The sequence below is a fragment of the Corapipo altera genome, unplaced genomic scaffold (genome assembly GCF_003945725.1).
Source record: "Corapipo altera isolate COAL_440 unplaced genomic scaffold, ASM394572v1 61286, whole genome shotgun sequence".
In the NCBI taxonomy this organism is placed as follows: Eukaryota; Metazoa; Chordata; class Aves; order Passeriformes; family Pipridae; genus Corapipo; species Corapipo altera.
Window position 1 is genome coordinate 484,119 of NW_020884907.1, and position 16,729 is coordinate 500,847.

The window sequence follows — 16,729 nt, forward strand, 5'->3', positions numbered from 1 at the left end:
TTAGAAATTTCAGTTTTCATATTTTAAAGCAACTTGGATGATGGAAAGGCAAATGTTATGGTATATATCTTCTGGAATATGAAAGACTGTGAAATATCAGAAGAACTGCTAGGCGGTAATGTTTCTTTATGACTAAGAAGATTAAGGAGGGTGTTTTCTTAATGTTTTGATAGAGAAATACTAAGATTTCCTCTGTGAAGGAGTATGCTTTAGGAAAAAAAATTATATTCCTGCTGTTGTTTCCATGTAGTATTTGTAAATTTGCTTATGCAGTCTCAATTATGAGCAAATTTATTTGTGAGAAGCTGTATTCAGAATTGTATTCGTTCTTCTTCTTCACTGCATCCATCATAATAAGGATAGCATCAATAACTGCTGAGGGCTGAATGTTGACAACAGTATGCTGCAATTTTATATAGTTATGGCATCAGTGCTACAGCTGGCTGGAAGCCTAAAGTTTGCCTTCTACCCCTTTTTTGTCTGCAGAGAGTGCTCCCATATCAGTTCCTTCTTAATCTGTAGTTTGCTAGCATGTTGCAGACTTCTTTCAGAGTTTACACTAAGGGGAACTGATGCCTTGGTGAGATGCTTACTTGAACATGTAAATCCAATTCTTTCTCTTGGTTGTCAAGAAGTGGTTGCCTTGATCTGTTGTTGCAGTTGGGCTGCAACCTTACTTTTATTGTCTGTGGTCTATGTGCTCGAGAAGCCTCTTTTTTTATTATTACAGTTCATGTTTTTAATTCTTAGAATCGTGGAATAGTTTACGCTGAAAGGGACCTCTGAAGACCATATAATCTAGTTCTTATTGCTTAAGCTTGGCTGCTTCTTGAGTTTATGTGTGCCTCCTCATAGAAAAAATTCATCAGATAGGTTACATCATAGAGTTGTTCTCTGAACCGTCATGCATAACGTGTACTTACTGTAGAGACCTTGTACCAAACTTTGTGACCATCATGAGTGGTAGAGATGTGTTGTCTTCTAAATGCTGTTAGTGGTTATTGTTATTTTTTGGTTAATGAAAAAACCAATACCTTTTTTCGTGTATATATTTTATAATAGTTCCCATATTTGAACATACCCATTTCTTTAATGTCCTCAGCTGCTTTATATGGTCCTTCAGTTCAAGGTCTAGCTGTCAGTCTTAGTCCTAGATGCTGAAGTCTCCATATTTCTGGTGTAGCTCAGGAATGTCAATTCTACTTCCAAGACTAATCTTGGTACCCATGATGGGTGAGCATCATCTCTCTTCCTTTACAGGTGTAGCCCAAAGTAGTTTTTATGCCTCTATTTGTGAGTAATTAATTTCATCTCGTAGAACCTGCTCCCTAGGAGTATTACTGCTATTGATGCTAATTTGAATTTATGTCCATAATCATTGGATAGAAAACAGGAACTGAAAGAAAGAGGAATGTGAAAGTTTCTTCTGGCATTGATAAGTGAAATGGTGTAGAAGATGAGTTTGTAACAGATATGAGCAAAGAAGGTACTGGAGAAAGGAAAATTAAGTTGTGAGCTTTGTTCCCAAATGGTTTTAAATTAATTGCTAACATTAATTAAGTGATTTACAGAATATATGTTTTCCTGCATTGAGGAATCTGAATAACATCTCTCCAGATTGCGCGTAGGATGTCTTGCATTTTTAAATTCTCTTTTGGTCTCTTTTAGGTCCATAATATATTGGCCGAAATGGTCATGGGTGGAATGGTTTTGGAGACCAACATGAATGAAATTGTCACTCAAATTGATGCTCAAAATAAACTGGAGAAATCTGAGGTAAGAGTGATGCACTGTGTAGTTTGTAAACTGTAAAGTGGTTGTAGTAAGTGCATGCTATATAATGCTATTTGTCCTTCACTAGCAAACTATGTAGTATAAACTGCTTGCTTATAATGTCAGAAATTTACGAAGTATCTGAGGATGTTGTACCTTTCATCATAAGTAATAATTGCTTAGACTCACTGCTGATTAGTTTTTGCTATTTGTATCTAATAGCATTGTGTGCCATTGCTATTGAGATACTTCTGTAGTTGTCTTACAGAAACCCTTTATTTCCAACATGTATACTGTGCTGGACTACTGACTCTAACAAAATAAAATTAGATAAAGAAACAAGGTCTACAAAGTGTCTACAAAGACTACTGTCTGCGAGTATGTTTTGAGAACCTGAAATAAATGACAGCAGTAATACTGCAACACAAAAAAGTAAATCAGGCCGAAATGGACTAGATAGAATTTAAAGCCCAGTTTTAGACCCTTTAAAGTAAATATGAATTTTGCGGTTTTGGCAATCTGAACCTTTGGTGTTCAGTGAGTGAGAAAATTATATTCTCTATATACCTATAGTGGTCTGAGTGAGGGAGCTCACGTAAGTTGTGGGAATCCCTTTTCAATTCAAAAATTGTTGAACTTGTGTTTAGGAAAGACACTTAGACTAAGAAAGGATTTTAGAATGACTTTAATTATGACACAGAATATTATTGTTCCTTTAACGTCACCAGATATGCCTTAGAAGCCAAAATACTGCTAGTACATCTTAGCTAAGTCTGTGTTTGATTCTTATTGATGAGGGTAATTCCACAGAAGAGCACATCATCAGATTTTCAAAGCATAATATTAAAATTTCTCAACAAATCTTTGCTTGAATTGGAGACTATTTCTAAAGTTGAAGTCAGGTCAGTAGACTGAAAGTTTGCAGGTGGCATAAATATGAACTAAGTGACATTTTAGGAGATGACCCAGAGAACTTCCTTCAGTTTTAACTGAAATGCAGCAGAGAAATGAATTCTTCAGCTTTTTTTCTGGTACTGTGCATACTGTTCTCCTAATTCTGCAGTCTCACACTGTGCCACCTGAAGTTTTTTTCATACAATTAATTGTCTGTTTTACACAACTTCCAAATTGTATCCAAGAACAGGACAACAATATGTGAAAAACAAGAAAAAGCTAGGTATTGATATGATATAGTACGTAGCAATATGCATCTGGAAGTACTGCATTGTAGTTTTTTGAAGATGTCCAAAATGTTCATTTTAATATTTTTCTCAAATTTGGAGTTATCCTCATAAATTTTTACTATATTTGAATAACTTCTGAATACATTTTTTTTTATTTGCTGGAAAAGTAGCATAGTGTTCCCAAAAGCTGAACTCACTGAGCAGCTGTGTCCTACCATGTATTATGTACATATTGGTTTTACCCGAAAGCGCTTAATTACGTGAATTCTGTTACCAAATCAACTGTAGCCGAGTCTCTGACTGGTCATCTGAAACACATCAGTTCAGTGCAGCCAGCTGCAATACTTTGCTATTTACTATTATTCATCAGTAAGTCATTCTTTTAAAATACTTTTAGCATAAAAACTTCAATTTGGAATGTATATAAAGCAAATAGCAACTTGTTCTTTTACACTCAGCAATGAATTATAGAAGGTAAAGAAGTAGCAGTGATAAATTTAAACACTTGGTGACTAGGATGGAGTAGAACATTTCACAGGCTGCTCACAACAAATACTTTTTTTTTTTCTTAGTTCAGTGACTGTTTCTTTTCAAATTTAACAGTTACTGTAATGCTGAGATACATCAAAATACCTGGTAACTATTTCTTCAAATCATTAATCATTTGTTTCATATGTATCCACAGAAATTTCCTGATTGCTATTTCTTTTCCTTTTGTCTTTTTGATCAAGGTAGTAAATCTTCCAGTATGTCTTTCCTGAACACATATTTTCAAGATACAAGTAAATCCATGTAAATCACACTCAGTAATAACTTAATAAATTTTGAATGCTGGTCACTAAGAAATCAAAACTAGTGGATCTTCTTAGTTTTCTTTAATTTAAAAAAACGGATTATTTTTAAAATTTAGAAATTATTGATGTAGTCTGTAGTTTATAGGAATGCCTCCTGTGCTACAGAACTGTGGCTTTAGTCTCTTTGGCTTTTAGACCTCCATCATAGTTCTTGCATTCATAAAGCAGCTACTTCAAGGGTAATTTGCCTTTTCTTTTATAGCTGAAGTAATAAAACTAATAAAGTTGTAACTGAGTTGCATTTTAAGAAATATTTCAGTTTTTATTGTACCCACCTGGCTTCCAGTAATATACGGAATTTAGCCATTTGACATTAGGTATTTGTTTAGTTATGCACTAGATTTCTAATTAGGCTTTCAGTTAGAATTTAGTGAAGAAGACTGAATATATTTAATAAATTCACATATATTTGAACAAAGTTATCAGCTCAAAGAATTTGTTAATGCTTTCAACAGAGATTAATTGTTTAAGCCACTATAAGGGAGTCTCTAGCTTTGATTTGTGATTCAGCTCTTATATTGCTTGGATGGGCTACAAAGGAAACTATTTCTACCCTGAGAAATGTTGTCTTAATTGCATTTCCCTGCCTTTCAGTTTAGTATTTATCTTTGAATGGGTTTCTGGTCAATCCTTCTAGAACCAAAGGATTGTTGTGTAAAGGGAGGGAATTTTTCGGGAGAGGGGTCATTGGGATTTTATTCAGGGCCTCTGGAAGTATTGTAGGTAAACCTGGGCTACCTCTTCTCTATTTGGAGTATTCAACTGCGTGTGATTTAGACTTTTAAGTTGGGCCTCATTTTTTCCGAACCTCCTGATCTTTTCTAGCTCTTTCCATTCTTCTCTCTTACAGACCTTTATCTTTCAGTCTCCCAGACAGGACAGGTAGACAAAGGTATTGCTGACTTTTAGAAAAAATGTACTTTTAACAAAAAGGGAAAGCAAAATGATGTCAAAGGCAATAAATTATGTAGGCCAGACTCAAAAATTATGTGTAAAAATACCCATATTAGTCCTTGTAGCCTACTTTTTGTGCTAGTTTCTTGTAGTTCCCTCATCTTTTTATTGGCTATAGTGTATTTTGCTAGCTTTCCATTGACATCATATTTTTTATTTTGTTTCTCTTCCTGCATTTTAGAATTTAACTTTTCTTTGTATCATTGTTTAAGAAACAAAGGAGTATGAACTTGTGTGAATATTAACCAAAAACCCCACAAAATTAATCTCAATAAAAATTGAACACACAAATAACAAAATTATTATACGATGACATAGCTTTGTCATTGGGACAGTCTTGTCACTGATAATCTAAAATAAATAATGTGAACTCTTTTGCTTAACCATCTAGTATTTCCAAGTGAAAACAAAGAACTTTTACCTGCTTGCAAAAAGAAGTTTCAGAATAACCTTCAGATGAAGGAAACATTAACCCCTACCTCCCCAAAACCCACAAACCCAATAGTTTTATACATAGAGAATAAAATTATCAGTGCAATTTGTAAAGATGACATAGACATACCGAAGTTGATTATCCAACCTTAAGTATATCAAACATAAAATGAGAATGGCCGTCAGCATGTACTCAACTTCAGATGTACATTTGCTGTTGTTAAAATCTGAATCACTGGATTTTGCTCCAAGATACCTTGGTAACTGTAGTCACTGAACGTGAATATTAACAAGGAACAGAAAAAGGAGGAAAATATATGTTTGGAGTTCAGTTTATGGTCATTGTCACTTGTCATTTGTTGTTTGAACCATTGAGTTCAGCTCAACAGTTTGAATGTCAGTCAGTGTTAATGGCAGTACTTCAAAATTAATTTCCACTCATTTTAAGTCTATGTGTATTCAAACTGCAGGTATTTTAAATAGGTAGAATCTTAAGCAGATGAAGTTTATGTAATTTATGAATAGCTTTGCTCTTTTTATGTGATCTTTTTAGGATAAAGTACTGAAATACCTTTAAAATTCAACAAATATAATTCTGTAATTGGATTTAGTGGCACTGAGTTGTAAAAGCATTAGTTAAAAGTAGTTTTGGGTAGTATGCTACAGCATAATTTTGAAGTATGCTACAGCACATGAAGAAAATCAAGCACGTGATCTTTCTTTGCCTACTACATCAACACTTCTAACATATAGTCTGTATTTCATTGGTAACACTAGGGAGCTTGATTCGAAGATTTTGGTTTGGTTTCTTTTTTGTTTTTTTTTTTCTTTGTGCAAAGCTAGTTTTCTTTTTCTATGTTTTGCTCACACATATTCTGGTTTTATTTTTGGGTCTGGCAATGAAAAACAAACAAAGAAATAATTAATCATTCCCATCCATTACTCTTTTTGTGATTCAAGTGCTTAAAATTTCTAAGAGTATGTCTTAAGTCTTCTTATCTGTTTGGCCTCATTTTGATATACTTGCAGACTTCATTTTGGTTTTTCTCTAATTATGTTCATTTATTTAACCTCATAAGCAGGGGACATGATCATTCCTTTATATTATGTATTGCATCCTTTCATGATTTCATAACCCTGCTGCTTTGAAGTCATACTTGTTCTGAAAAGAAGCATTGCTCTGAAGCATCAGCAGCAGAGAGGTCCTGGTACCTCCAAAATGTCTGGAAAAGGGTGGCTTGTTGTGCAGAGTGTTAGCCTTCATTATTTTGTTTTCCAGTAGGCTGTGTATTCTTATATATTAGTGATAGCTAGCTTTGTGTAGAGTTATTTGGGATGACAGTTTGAATATTTTTTTTGATTTGTATGTGCATATTAACAGTGTTTGTGATGTGCAGCACTTTTCCCAAATGACCTGAATTTCTTTTTAAAGAGTAAAACCAAGGTTGCTGGGTTCACTTTTATATGAAGTTATCTGTGGGACGTTATGAGAAAGGATGATGATAAGAACAAAGAAAATTGATTTCTATAGTGATTAACAATGAACTAAGTAAATTAATGGCAGCTCATATTTCTCACTTGATAGTCCCGGACCAGTATAGTAAAAGTTCTGTTATTAAATATGTCTGTTTCAGTCTATAGAATGACATATTTTTTTTTCGTATATGTTATTGCTTTTTCACTTTAAAAGTGTATGAACATGTTTACAAGCGTTTTTTGCAGTAATGGAACTTGACATTTTAACGTGCAGCATTTCAACATAAAAGCACAACCTTCACTAACAAATTAAATTGAGAGTACAAAGCAGCTGCAGCAAAAATGTGATGTATTGGCTTATTGTAATACCAGCTGTATGCAATTTGTTTTGTATTTCTGAAATTTCATTAATATGTGTTAAGAAGTTTCATTTTCACTTGCTTCAGTCATTTGCTCTCTGTGACAGACAATTCATCATTCACTGCATGTTTAAAGCTTGCTACATGTTTTGATTTTATTCAAGTGAAACAGATTTTTTTCTTTACACCTTACCAACTTACCTGCTGAATTATGTGTTAAGAAAGACAATTGAAGCTTGTTGAGTTCAGTGTTAACGATGATGGCTCTTTTAATCAGGTACCTCTAGAAAACTCTTAAAAGGCACAGAGGGCTGGAAGTAAATATGGTTCACTTTGTGTACAAGAAATGATAAGTAAATGGAAGGACTGCGTACTAGTTCACTGTTAGACAGTCTAAAAAAGAATGCTAAGGAGTTCAGATAAAGTAGCATTTGAATTGTATTAGTTATCCAGCTTGGGAGTGCAAGTACTTTTCAGTCTTTTTATCCATTAGACATTTTTTATGAACTGTTTACTCTCTCTTAGAAATACTGTATTGTGTTTGACAGGGTTGTATTAATTGTGCTAAATAGCATTCTACTGTGCATATTATATGTACACTGTTCTACATACTCACTTAATACAGAGAAGTACAAGAGAAGAGAATGTAATAGTTTGAAAATCTTTACTCCAGCATATGATAGTGAAAGACAATCTTACTATCAAAGAAAGAGGTAATCTGACACTTGTAGCAGTTTTGGCAGGGATGTATGCTGATCCTGTTCCAAAATGGCCCTCATGAAAAATGACTATTGGAAGTTGTGACTGTATAGGGGGGTGGAAGGGCAATGGTCATGTCAATTGTGGTATTTTAAATAATTCTCAATTGTGTCTCCATTGTATCCTATGCCTTTGGGGCGGGAGGCAGGGACTGTAAGTCTGTATAAAGAGGATAGCTGCAGGTAGGTAAAAATGATGACCAGTTATACTAAAACTGTTATTTGTCTATTAAGAATAAATAACTTCCATTAAATTAGGGTAAAGAATCTCCATCCTAGTCACCCAGAAGGCATCTCTCTTTTGAGTTGCCAGCCATGCCTGTTTGTGTGGACCATGTCCATCACTTATGATATTTTTCCAATTTCCCATTGTTTCAGTTACAAATTGTATAATTCATTGCTTTTTAGTAGTATTTTCATCTTCTCAATGGAAAACAGTTTACATTGCCCCACTTTTGATTTTGCTTAAATAACTTTTCTCCAGTTACTGAATATAGAATTTAAAAGATTAAAAGCATTTATTGTTTTATCTAATAAAACTTCACTGGTAGTTACATCTTGATTTGAAGTTAGTATTTTCAAGTTCTCAAATATAAAAGAACAGTGTTGAGCAGCTTCATGCCTTCTGCACTGTTTTTTAATAAATAGTAAGAAATTGCAATATCTAATACTGCTCCTATAAGATATTGCAGGTTCAGGGATACAGGTTTTGGATACTTGTATTTCTTAATGCTACTACTGTTAGGTCCAGATTTTCCCCTTCTTGAAGATACTGCAATTGAAAGAGTCTCTGAAGTGAACAACTTGATCGACTTGATGATGATAAGGGAAACCAAGGAAAAAGAGGCTTTGAAAATACTTTTTTGCACCTTTTTAGTTTAACTTAGTCTGGGCTTCTGAGAACTGCTAACTTGGATTCTGTCAGGGCCAAAGTGAGAGTATTTGATTACATTAGAGATATAAGTTTCCTGAGCTTTCTCCGCTACACCCACATGCTTTTCGCAACTTTGGCGTGTCTCATAGAGGAGTGTTTGGCAGGGAAGATGTTGTTAGTAGATGACTCATGGCTTTCTGGTCTCTGTTCCCGGTACTGGGAATCCTCCTGTGACTAAGATCTAGGGATTTGTGATGCTTTAGCCTTTCCACGTGATATAAAAGGTTTAGTTCAAAATAAGAAACTTTAATCAGTTTTATTTTGACTATGGGTTATGTTTTTGAAGGGAAAAAGAAGAACAGTAAGTAGTATTTTAAGTGGAAATCTTACGTCAACTTGACCTTACATTTATTTCTCAGAGCGGTAGAAGGGAGAAAATATTTTTTTGCACAGCCTTTAAAAAGTAGAGTTGTTATATGAGAAGTGTATGGGATGTCTGTCTTCTTCTGAGCAGTAGTCTAGGTGGACACCATTGAAGTCAAGTGTACTCCTCAGTAATTTTATCAGGTAATTCCAATGAATTTCAATGAAAAGCAAGGATCAGAAAAGGTTATACTTTGAGCGGTAGCCATCTACCAACACTTTTCCATAACCAAATATGACACAACCTTCTCTAAGTTTTTCTTCTTGTTTTACTGTATTTCTTGTTCAGAATTATTTTATCTGCAAATGCACTGGTTTCTTTAGTTTTTGACAAACTTTTAATAAAAACCTTTCATTTATACAAGTTTAGTTTGGTTTTTTTAACAGTTTCTAGCATGTTGCTTTGTTTCTTGTGGATTGCTCCTTTTTACTGGACCTGCAAGATGCTACACTCTAAAACTGTAGTAATTCTGTAAATTGTGTAGTGGTTTTTATTATTTTTGAATATTATTAATCCTGCTTTTAAAATACCAAAATAAAAGCTAATTCTTTCTACATATTCACATAATTTGGAATATGCTGTTTTTTCTGCAAATAAGAGCTTGGTTTTTAAAATCTTCCACAGTTCTTTTTTCTTGCAAGAACAAAAATTATTTTTACACTTTTATGGCAAGCCTGAAGTAAAAGCACACAGCTAATTATAAATGCACAGAGAATCTAAACTTGTAGGGGAAACATTTCCATACTTAAAATTAGTATTATCTTTTTTCACATCAAATACAGTAACACTATTTAGGCTTTTTCTAGTAGTCCTTAAAATAACAAGGTTTTGGAGAGGTGTTCTTCTGAAGCAATAAGGAAGGATAATTTTCTTTATGTCTTAAGGCCTCTGAGCTATGAATTGTTAGCATTTCATAAGATATGCTAGTATGTAAACCTGGCAGTGACTTTTTCTGAAAGAGAATTGAGTGGAAGTCAATAATTCTATATTGTAAAACTTCTGTGTTTATACAGAAAGGCTCTAGCTTTGCATGAAGGGAGACTACATACGGTAGAGGGCTTTAATAAGAAATAAGTACTATTTAATTTAATTTAATAGTTTCATTAACTGGCATAACCAGGCATAATGAGGTTGTTATGTAATGTTCAAGTATGCCTGAGGGCTGCATATATTTTAGTGTATAACTAGATACTGTGGGACAGCAGATCATTCTAGTTGTTTGTAGAAATGATCTGTTGGCACAACTTTTATCACCCACAAATACAAGGTGTTTATCCTTTTCATCTTTGACTAAGCCACTTTGAAATACCTTTTACATATGTATATATGTGTGTGTGTGTGTGTGTGTATATATATATATATGTAGTCATTGATTCGACTGACATTCAGCACCTTGTTACTTTGAGGTCACATATTCTGAACCTGTAACCAATGTTAGTCAACAGTGAAACATGAACTTTTAGAATAGGTAAGAGGCAGACAGCACATTGGACATCCGGCATCAAGATTGTCTGTTCTAGAACGTGCACATTACATTGTGCTTTGATAAGCCTCCTATTCCTCCCCTTCATACTTTTCCATCAAGTTGACATTACATGTTTTACCATATAAAAAGGAATATGTGAACTGTTTTCTCTTTCTGGTTTAATATTTCCAAGTAACCCATTTCATTCCAAACACAATTACCATCTAGTCTTTCTAACTGTGTTACCATGGAATTACTTGAAAAGTTAGTTGTCTACTTATATTGCTAGTGAATCTTCTTGTTACCAACTTTCCTGACTTGCATTTTTCCTCACTTTATATACAGGCTGGTTTAGCAGGAGCTCCAGCCCGGGCTGTTTCAGCTGTAAAGAATATGAATCTGCCAGAGATCCCAAGAAATATTAATATCGGTGACATCAGTATAAAAGTACCAAACCTACCCACTTTTAAATAACATGACTATTCCAGGTAATACCAAGGAAGAAATGTAATAGAGATTTACCGCATAATTGTTTACTAATAAACGTGTCTAACTTTTACTATTTGGATAAAACTCAAGGTACTGCATAGATATAATCTGAAAAATCAGTGTGTGGAGTTGAATGTTGCTTTTGTCTTGTTTGTAAAATTAAAGGAAAGGGGTAGGTCTCATGTGATTTCTAAATTACATTCCTATGCCCTTTTAAGGCATATCACTGTGTCTCAGCTGCTGCAGTATTTTTGGGAAGTATTCAAGATGTTCTTTACTTTGTATAACCTATAATACTGAGGTTTTTTTGTATATTCACCAAGGTCTATAATTAGTGCATTCTTTAACTACTTCTGTTTGTCATGATTATTTAAGATTTAAGTGCAAATGTTGCATGAAAACGTTAAACTCATGTTTTGTTTAAATAAAATCATAACAAACTGGACTTCTAAATACCTATTTGTCTGAAGTCTACTGTTTGCAATAAAACACCTATTTCCTTTCCATGGAGCCAATTGCCTATATATAAATACTGTTGTAGCAGGCATTAATGTTGTAGTTTATCTCTGAAGGGCTTACACAGGGGTATTGTGTTGAACATATTGGCTCTTTACATTTCTCACAAAAGCTGTTTGTTATTATTCTGAAGGAAGAAACTGCCTTTACTGAAGATCTAATTACTTCTGTTTACATATAGATGTTGATACTTACACAGTCTGATAGACTTTCCCTGATGGTCTTACTTTGTTTTGGGACAAAGGGCCTCTGTGGTTGCTCTGTGTGTTATGAGAAGCACAGAATGGGCTGAAGAGATTGGGCAGCTCAGATCTGTAAATGTGAGTCTGTCAAATAATGGGAGAAGGAAAGGCACTTTGGAAAGATAAATGGGGATACTTTATTAAGGCTTCTGTGCCTGGTGACCTTTGTGATTCTCTACTTCCCGAATTAGATTTATGAGATACATAGTATTGTCAAGACCTCAGAGAAATCTAAGTGCTATCACCTCTGTGTAAGTTACTCAGCTCTTAAACTCTTCTGTGATTTAAAAAACATAAAGGGGGATAGTGATTGTTTTTTATAATCATGCTCTTAAGCTCTGTGTGATGTACAAGTCTGTTTAAAATAATAATAAAAGTATCATTGGGATATTTAAGAATTCCTCTAAAGCCTTTTTTTTCCTCAAAAAAGTATTCTGTTAATACTGTATATAAAAATACAGTAGTATTGTATCAAGGACTGCACATTTCAGGACTAGTCTGAGAAGTCTTGCATAACTTCAGAAATTTGGATTTGATGTAAACCAAGTGTTCTTTTCAGTTGAATGTTAAGACAAAGCCCATGAGATAAACTTTGAATCACATCACTGTGAATCACATAGTAACTAACATTGGTGCCCCTTGGGAGCATTTGGCAGAGAAAAAGAAAGAAAAATTATTTTTTAATTAGAAAATATGATACAGTCCAAGGAATTTTAATGTTTTTCTTAAGGCAGGGGTGGTGGTGGGGAACAACAACTTCTTATATATTCTTTGTATTGCATTTAGAATGCGTCAAGTAACATATACTGTTTTTAAAATGTTTTTGAAAACAGAGTTGCTCTTTCCATACCTCTTGAAATGAATATTTATTCTTCTGTGTCAGCTTTCTTAGTTTGAAGCTTCAGACAATTCAGGTGGCGTATAATTAGTAAACTGCCTCTTTATCATTTCTGCTGAAGAAATTAAGAGAATTAAACACACAGGCTTTTTTTTTTCACCTATGAGCTATTCTTTGCTATTCCCAAGTTAGACAGCTTACCTAGTACAAATCTGGAACTTATAATTTCACCTGCTTTTGCCAACTTTTGTTTTTCTTATTAATGCATGGACCATGTGACATTCAAAGTAAAGATGTTGAAAATTTTCCACATTGTTCCCTGTGTGAGGATTTAGTTAGTTCTACTGCCAAAGGATAAATAGGAAATTTTGAAACATTTGGTGCTCTGACCTACAGAATGTTCTTTGGGATATTCGTGAAAGGACCTCACAATTTTGGAAAGTCTTCGAAGTCCTCAATTTTTTTGTCTCACTTTTTTCCCTCTGGTTCATTTTCAAATTTGTAAGCTTATGTAGTTAAGACATTTTACATTCCTTGTAGAGAAATATTTTCTGGTTTTATTTGAATCAAACATCCAAAGTCTTAAAGAAAATATGTCTGCATCTTGACATGAAGCGTGTTTCAGGTTAATTTCTCACTTCTCATCTGTCAATGGCCAGGCTGTCATTCATTTTAGAGAACTGGGTCTTTGCTTTTAACAATTACATGACCACTTTAAACTCTTTTGTTTTAATTTTGTGGGTTTTGTTACTGTTGTCTGTGCTACTTTTCTCCAACCTGACATGTCTTCTACCAGAAAAGATTCTTCTCTGGACAGCCCTTCCATCGACACAGAGCTTTTCAAGGAGCTTCTCTGTTTGTGACAAACCAGCAAGTATTTAATTGTGAGGCTGTAGCTTACAGCTGTTGCTTCCTTACTAAGAAAATCCTTGCATGGGAAGAAATGCTTTATCAGATTTTTCACAGTAAAATAGCACTCCTTTCAAAGTGAAATTCTCTCTCACCCTCAGAAGAGGTGAGAGCCTCTTTTCCTTAGGTAAAAAGCACTTTTTCCTGAGGTAAACAGAGATAATATGACAATTTGGGCTTCCTGAGTGTATCTGAACCTGTGCCGGGAGAGTGTCTTTAGTCTGACAGGGGAGATACTGTCCTCTTACCATGTCATTTGACACTGCTGGGCCTTGAAGTAAAGCCTAACAGAGGAAGGTGAGATACTTGATTGATAAAAATTATGAAAATGGTATCCTTTCTCTTTAACTTTTAGGGCTTGTCTTGTGTTATATTCAAATATATATAGGCTTGCCACAATGCTGATCTGCTTTTGTTCTTCACCTTCATGAGAATGATGTGCCTTTTGAATTCTTTCTCCTATTTCATCAGTTTCCTCTTATCTACCGCTTAGATTTTAAAATGGAAATATGCTGTGGGCTCTAAATAATTAAGCTCTTGATTATAAATTTAGACAGTTTTAGTGCTTTTATAAAAGAAAAAAAACATGCTTAGCATATACGTATTTGTGTGTGTATATATATGTATGTAGATATATATAACATCAGTCATTTGCACTGGATGTCGTTTAAAAGGAGAAAAGGTCATCTTGGGTCATATTTCAGCTGCAGAAGACAAGCAACTAATTTGCAATACTCCACCTCCGTAGGGCCTGCCTTTTAAATGGTGGTTATCAGGGTACCAGCATGTGTAAATGAATCACTGAAAGCCATTTTTTCCTAACTCTAGGCATCTCTTAGAACTGCAAGATGGATTTTTCTAAAAAAATAGAAACAGCAGAAAGGATAAAATTTCAGTAGGGTGAGTAGGCGTTATCATCTGCCTCCATAGGCTTGAAACAGAACAGCTAGTTTTCCTACTGGGGCAGGGGCAGTAAGTACTGCTGAAAAAATCTTTTGACTCTTTTTTTGTTAAAAGGTAAGTGTTTCATGTTGGCAGGGAATGCTGTCTGTGATATCAGCAGCACAGACAGTACAGGTGCTGTGTCTCCTCTCCTCCCTGAATAGTGAACCACTGTTTTGAATATATTTTGGGAAAAGGGAATATTTTACATTGCAAGTGTATACAAAATTCTCCCTCTTAAACAGATGTTGCTGCTGTGATTCATTCTGCTTGACAGGAATTGGTGCTGCTTTCCTGTGAGTACACATTTGACCTTTTCTTTCTAGTAGCACATTCCAATAACTGCTAAAATTAGTCCTGAGTTTTACTTAGGCCTCTAATAGCTGAATGGGAACTTGGCTAGTAGGGCATACTGAAGGAACTGGAAATTAAAATGTCAATTAACATCAGATAATTATCTGTTTGTAGCTATTAAACAGAGCCTAAGTCTTGCAGAAAATATACTTCTCAACTTCTGCAGAGAGTATTCATAGTTTTTACTAGGAGGAAGAAAAGCAGCCAAGTACTGCCAAAACTTGACTAAAGGTGAACAAGTAATTTCACAAAAAATAATCCTTTGTTATTTACGGTTATGATTATCATAACAAATCATAAATCTCTCTTCCTTTCTCCATTAAGGGAAATGATCTGTCCCTGAGGTTTTTGGTGTTCAGTGATTACCTCAAAATACTGTGGTAATGATTTTGCTTCCAACCTGTGGGTGAAAACACAAAGATAGTCTCACTGCAATGTCAATTTAGCAGCCAAATTTCTTGTCTGTAGAGGTTTTGGCCCTGTGACACAGTAGGAGTGTGGTCTGACTTGGGAGGAACTGGAGATTGAGACGACCTCTCTTTTTATGTCTGTGACTGGAGTCTGGGGACATTTGAGTTGATCTGGCATCGATCCCATGAGGCAGATTGACAGGCACACTTGAGAACATATTCCACTGGTTTCCTGCCCAGTTTTGATCTTCTGAAACTGAGCAGCACACCAGGCCTTTCATGTCCTGTTCTGAGCTGGCTCTGCTGTCCAGCCAGCCAGGACTGCAGAAAGAGTGGAGCAAATTCCTCTCCAGATTCTTTCTGAACAGGACTATAAGCATTTTACCAGAGCTGGATATAAGAACAGGCCAGTAATGATGATTGTGATGAGCTGCTTGATGGACAAGTCTGTGGTCTCACTGTTTTCTGTTAGATTTCACAGATCAATCCACAGGCCTCTTCTCTGAGCATTTTCAGCACTCAACCAGGAGAGTTGCTGTGGGACGCAAGTTGAATTTCACAGCTTCAGATGATTGCAAGGTTAACTGCATAACCCAGGTGTTTGGTAGTGTATCTGCATGATCAGTAGTCTGTGTGTGCACCTAAAAAACTTCTGCCATTGGTGTAGCCATGGTACGTGGCACCTGCGTCTCCACTAAAGTCTCACCCAAACAAGTTTGACCAAGCCATCTGCAAAAGAGAGAAGCAAAACTTGAAATAGCCTTTATTATTGTAAAGGCGTTTGCTTTGCTGATATGTGTCAGAATAGCAAACGTGGTGATTAGGGACATGGACTTCACGTGATGGTGAGACCAAAGACATTTATTAATTATTTCAGTAAGCTTTTTATGCCTTTTTCACAATTGGCTGTAATTGTTCATTCAGGCCGCATGTGTGTCCTTGCTGCTAGCTACAATATTATAACATTTTTACCTATTAGCAACATTAGTTCCTTTCATCCTTTGTTCGAGTTCCTCTTTCTGCCCTACGGAACTGCTTCTCCTTACTTTTCTCATGGCTTCCTTCCCACCAGAGTGACAACGTCCATTTCTTGCTGTTTTCCCATATTAGAAATCCCTACAAGCAAAGATCTTTCATAATTCAAACAGCCATCCCATTCCCAAGTTATGGGTGCTGTTTCAATTCATGTTCGAAATTGTTTGGATCACCCTAGGACAAAACTCATAATTCCTTTTATTCCTGAGACACTCTGACATCTCGTGTCATTGCCTGCCTGCATCTCTGTACAAAGTCTGTTTCAACAGCGAGGGCTGTCTATGTGTCTTTCTTTTGTGTGTTTTCAGGGTGGGTATCATCACAGATACCTCCAGCAAAGTCCAGCAGGGCATATCCTGGCTGCTGTCCCTCTTCAAAGGATTGAGCACTCATTCATGATGTGCTTGCCCTTGCAACATTTAGATTCAAACTGAAAGACAG

The 16,729-nt window shown here is 35.2% G+C and overlaps 1 protein-coding gene across 5 annotated transcripts in view; it reads left to right on the forward strand.

Moving 5' to 3' along the window:
* AP3S1 (adaptor related protein complex 3 subunit sigma 1) overlaps positions 1-12,195 on the forward strand; it is a 31,061-nt gene extending 18,866 nt beyond the window's left edge. For 4 of the 5 annotated variants that reach the window (XM_027652514.1, XM_027652515.1, XM_027652517.1 and 1 more), the window contains 2 exons: positions 1,669-1,776; positions 10,899-12,195. In XM_027652514.1, coding sequence (XP_027508315.1) covers positions 1,669-1,776; positions 10,899-11,027 — 237 coding nt within the window. In that variant the 3' untranslated portion in view covers positions 11,028-12,195. Of the gene's footprint in view, positions 1-1,668; positions 1,777-4,661; positions 4,704-10,898 lie in introns of all 5 variants that reach the window. The other variant, XM_027652516.1, reaches the window with a different exon arrangement.
* Positions 12,196-16,729: the final 4,534 nt, after the last annotated feature.